The sequence below is a fragment of the Coregonus lavaretus genome, assembly GCF_964263955.1.
Source record: "Coregonus lavaretus genome assembly, chromosome: 25".
NCBI classification, from domain to species: Eukaryota; Metazoa; Chordata; class Actinopteri; order Salmoniformes; family Salmonidae; genus Coregonus; species Coregonus lavaretus.
Window position 1 is genome coordinate 22,440,829 of NC_140012.1, and position 4,762 is coordinate 22,445,590.

Here is a 4,762-nt window from a genome sequence, read left to right on the forward strand (position 1 = left end):
AGGCCGACCACTGTTGTGTCGTAAGCAAACTGAATGATGGTGTTGGAGTCGTATTTGGCCATGCAGTCATGGGTGAACAGGGAGTACAGGAGGGGACTAAGCACGCACCCCTGAGGGGCCCCAGTGTTGAGGATCAGCGTGGCAGATGTGTTGATGCCTACCCTTACCTCATGGGGGCGGCCCGTTAGGAAGTTCAGGATCCAGTTGCAGAGGAAGGTGTTTAGTCCCAGGGTCCTTAGCTTAGTGATGAGCTTTGTGGACACTATGGTGTTGAACGTTGAGCTGTAGTCAATGAACAGCATTTTCACATTGGTGTTCCTTTTGTCCAGGTAGGAAAGGGCAGTGTGGAGTGCGATTGAGATTGCGTCATCTGTGGATCTGTTGGGGCGGTCCTGGGGACCTGTCTCTCTGACTCCTGCATTTACATGACAATATCACAGGGAGGGCTCATCATAGAAATAGTAATCACAGGGATCTGTGTGTGTGTGAGTGAATGAGTGAGTGAGTGAATGTGTGATGCATATCAATACCAAGTATGTATTACTACTAGACATTCATGTCATATCCAATGGCAATAAAATATTGTAAAAATCACAGACAAATAATGTAATTCACATGGACAAGTGTATTGGTCAAATGAAAAGACAACATTAACAATCACCCCCAAAACTACATATGAGGCCATATATTATAATTATGGTTAGGCTAAACATTGAAATATCCAATAGAAACAACAATGTTTAAAGTGCGAGCAAAAGTTAATTTTGATAGTGGTGGGTGGTGTAACTTTGGGATCCTTTCTGCACAGCCATGACATGAGAATACAAGAACAGTGAACTGCTTCCATCTACAGGACCCAAGGCACACTGAAATGACATCAGAGGCCATGTCCATGTAGACTATAGGCTTCTAAATTGCCCCTGATGGGTTAGATTTCATTGCATTGCATTATGCCATAATACACTATACATTCTATTGTCCTTCTTTAATTGTCTCTGTTCTCTTCTTCTCTCTTCCCTTCCTTCTACTACATCTGTTCTGCCATGGCAGAGTCCTTCACTCCAGCAGCAACCACGGCAAAGAAGAAAGAGGGAAAGAAGGAGCGGAGGTAGAGAGCGACCCTGGGGATGGGATGGGCCAGCAAAACCTCTTTCTTCTTCCTGCTCACCGTTCGCACGATCTCATTGGCCAGATCGGCCGGGCACACGCCAACTGAAGAGAGAAGGAGCAAGACAGGAGCTAGCATAACATAACAGGGTCCAACTGAAGACCTCAGAATTATCATAATGAATATGCTTCGTTTTTTTCTCGGCATATATGGTATATTGCCTAATGATTTAGTCTGAAAATCATTATAGACTCAAGTCTATGAATGTGTATATGTGTCAGTCTGTACTCATATACTGCCGCCACAGTTTTCTTTGGAAACCATTAGGTGTATATACATGTGTTTGCAGACACTAGACAGAGAGAGCTGTATGTACAGTATGTGTGTATGTACTCACATGTGGGCAGGCCCTTCTGAGGTTTAGCGGGGGTGGTGGAGGGGGGAGCTGCGTTGATGAAGGTGTGGCTGATAGTGCTTACTATTATCCCATACTCCTCCACCTCCGCTCGCAGGCAGTCAAAGAACGCCTGCACCGCATGCTTTGAGGCAGAGTCTGAAATAACACCCGCACACACACACACACACATAAACAGGATGCGACTCACCCATTGCTGAGGCTCATTCCATACATTGCAGAAGAGATACTGTGCCTAATCATTATCTTGAACTGTACTGTTCAGGAATCCTGTGCACCAGACTGTGAGAACTACAAGTCCCTCTTAAGAAAGTGCAAAAGGTTTTTCATCTCATAGAAAGCGTGTGGAATGCAACAGGGGAATGTGTAATGCATCCATACAGGAGGTTCTGAAGGGGATAGCCAGTCTGCCCTGGATGCTGTTGACCAATAGAATGTGACCAGACCTCCTAGACATCATAGCTGGAAGGACACCTGCAACATCAATCAATCAATAACTGAAACAATCACCTGCAACACACAATGTGTTTTCCTCCTGTGAAAAGTCCTTCATACCTTTGGCCAAGGTGCTGGGTCCAAAGTAGTTGATGTCCATGATGTTCCTGTCCAGCTCCAGTGAGACAGTGTGTACGGGGGCCTTCAGCTTCATGCTGCTGTTACACACCAGGATATCCACACAGCCGTAGCACTCCACCACCTCATTCACCACCTCAGGCATACTGTCCATGTCACTGAAGTCCAGCAGCACCAGCTTGGGAGGGAACGTCTGAGCAGAGGAGAGAGGGATGCAAAAGAAAAGGACATATGGATGAGAGAAGGAAGGACAGGAGAGGGATTTTATACTGTTACGTAGACTTTTACAGTAAGCAATATAATAGCAACATGGGTGTGAAGGTCTGAAGACAGCCAGCACTAAAGTATGTAGTTGTGCTTGAAAGAAAGGATGATTTAATCGCTAACTCTAACTTTAACCTCCTCTTACACATTTACCTTTTACCCTAACACTCCAAATAGCTTATGTCTTTGCTCATCATCATATCGCCCTTTTCTAGTGTTCATGTTGATGACATCTGTTATTTTTCCATGAACACACCACTGCTCTGCCCTGTGCAGGAGAGATACCCAGAGGACAGTGCACTGTCAGATGGGATATCCTGCCATTGTCTGCCACCAGAAGAGGAAGCAGGAGCGGTAACTGGCGAGATAGAGACAACAGGCGAGCACAAAACTATGATAAGAACTTTAACTGGAACTCTCCTTTTGCTCAAGGCCACCAAGGAGGGCCCCTATTAGTGTTACTCACCACTCTGGGGTCAGCCCCACTGGTCAATGTGTCGTACAGAGACTCCATCTTGTCCCAGCTGGCCCCACACAGAATCAGCCTGGCACCACCCTTATGGAAGTGACGAGCACACTCTGGAAAGGGAGAGAGGAACGGGAGAGAAAGAGAGAGGGATGGATTTAGTCAACTGTGGTATTTACCCAGTCCTCTGTTTCAGCATTGAACAACATTACATTGTTGGCTATACTTGATCAAAGCATTAATAGACTGTTATTCTTCCCAGGCTATTTTTGAATGGTGATGCATTTATACAGTCCATTCAAATATCCCCATTTGAATTGAGATTGAATTACGAATAAGAATATCAAATCCTCACCACTTCCCACTCCTGACACAGCATCAGTGATGACCACCACTTTGTTCTTGACCATGGACTTGGACATGTACTGGATGATCTCGTTGTAGATGTAGTAGATCCCAGCAGCCACCACGATCAGCATGGGCAGCACCATCACAGTGGGGAGCGCCATCTTCTGCAGGAGAGAGAGTGAGAGAGAGAGAGGGGAGAAGGAGAGAGAGAGAGAGAGAGAGAGGCCATCAGTAAATTGTGTATTTCAGTCTGTGATGTGGTTTGTGATGTACGATATTTTAAGTTCTGATCATGTTTCTGTATCAATGACAAACAGAAATCATATCTCAACATAATGTTATCAAATAACAAAATATTTCAACTGTAGTAAATGCAGTGTAACAAGATTTATACATTTGAAGAATGAACCTGGGGCTATGGAAGAATACTGGTTTTGCCCAGATCAGGTGTCTACCACAGGACAACATTCAACACCTCTCTTCCTATATCCACGTAAAGATGACATCAGAGAAATGTGAGGGAGTCATATGGGTTTGACGCTGAACCCTTCCCGAGGATAGCTGTGCCCACTTCCAAACCCACCACAAGCCCCAAGGCCTAGGCTCTTGGTATAGATCTACAAGGATTGGAACGGTGCAAGCATATGGCGAAGACACCAATTAACCCCCTAGAGAGCAAACACTTCTACTTTACTCCTCAAACTGACAATATAACTAAAGTATAGCCACAATCATGTAAAGTAGCTGTAGACAAAAGACAATACACACAACATTTCCACCCTCTAATGTATGTATATCCCTGTCTATCCCCTGTGCATGTGAGCATTCAGGGTTTTGCAGGGTGAGTTTGGTAGCACTGCTGACACACTGGCCATATATAGAGTGTCTGAGGAAGACAGCTAAATATACTCTGGGCCAGACCAACCTGCCTGTCGCCACTAAATGCCTTGCGCTGTGTCACCTCCAGGATAGTCACTGGATACCCCATGGAAGCAAATGGGGACATAAACATAGCCTACTGTAGGCAATGTATGACCTTACCCGCCCTATACAATAAGAAATATAACTTATCATGACACCAATTCTCATAAACAAAAGGGATATTTGTGCTCTGTATGCAGGCACCACAGGCACACAACAGCACAGCCAAGGCATGGGTAGGTTGACACAAGACCTAGGGATCTGTCTGTGTTATCACCTGGTTAACACATAGACGGCTACAGCACACACACACAAACACATACAAATACACACACACGCCTGTAATCTGGGTTATTCTCGGATCACTTACAGCGTGCGTAAGGAGCTAATCTTCTGTTGTTCTCCAGGTTCAGTTGGGTAACTGAGATTGATCCCTTCTCTCTCCCTCTCAATGCCTCTATCCCTCCGTCCATTCACACAACTCCCCCTCTGTGTGTTTCTGCCGGACCCACTGCTTACGTGTGGGAGTGGGTTGCTTATAATAGCATGTGGCGGACTCAGCCATTAATACTCCTATGTGGTACCCATAGTATCTTAGACATGCCACAATGTTGCCAAAACGAATGGGGACAAATGGTGTGTTCCCCCTCCAATACACTTAAAATAG

The 4,762-nt window shown here is 45.3% G+C and overlaps 1 protein-coding gene across 1 annotated transcript; it reads right to left on the minus strand.

Moving 5' to 3' along the window:
- Positions 1–607: 607 nt before the first annotated feature.
- Positions 608–3,335, minus strand: dhrs7cb (dehydrogenase/reductase (SDR family) member 7Cb; the record flags this gene model as incomplete). The annotated part of the gene is made up of 6 exons (XM_084141755.1): positions 608–1,212; positions 1,506–1,661; positions 1,905–1,997; positions 2,079–2,289; positions 2,827–2,939; positions 3,182–3,335. The coding sequence occupies 6 exons, from the start codon at positions 3,333–3,335 to the stop codon at positions 1,028–1,030; spliced, it is 912 nt and encodes a 303-aa protein (XP_083997881.1). The 3' UTR covers positions 608–1,027.
- Positions 3,336–4,762: the final 1,427 nt, after the last annotated feature.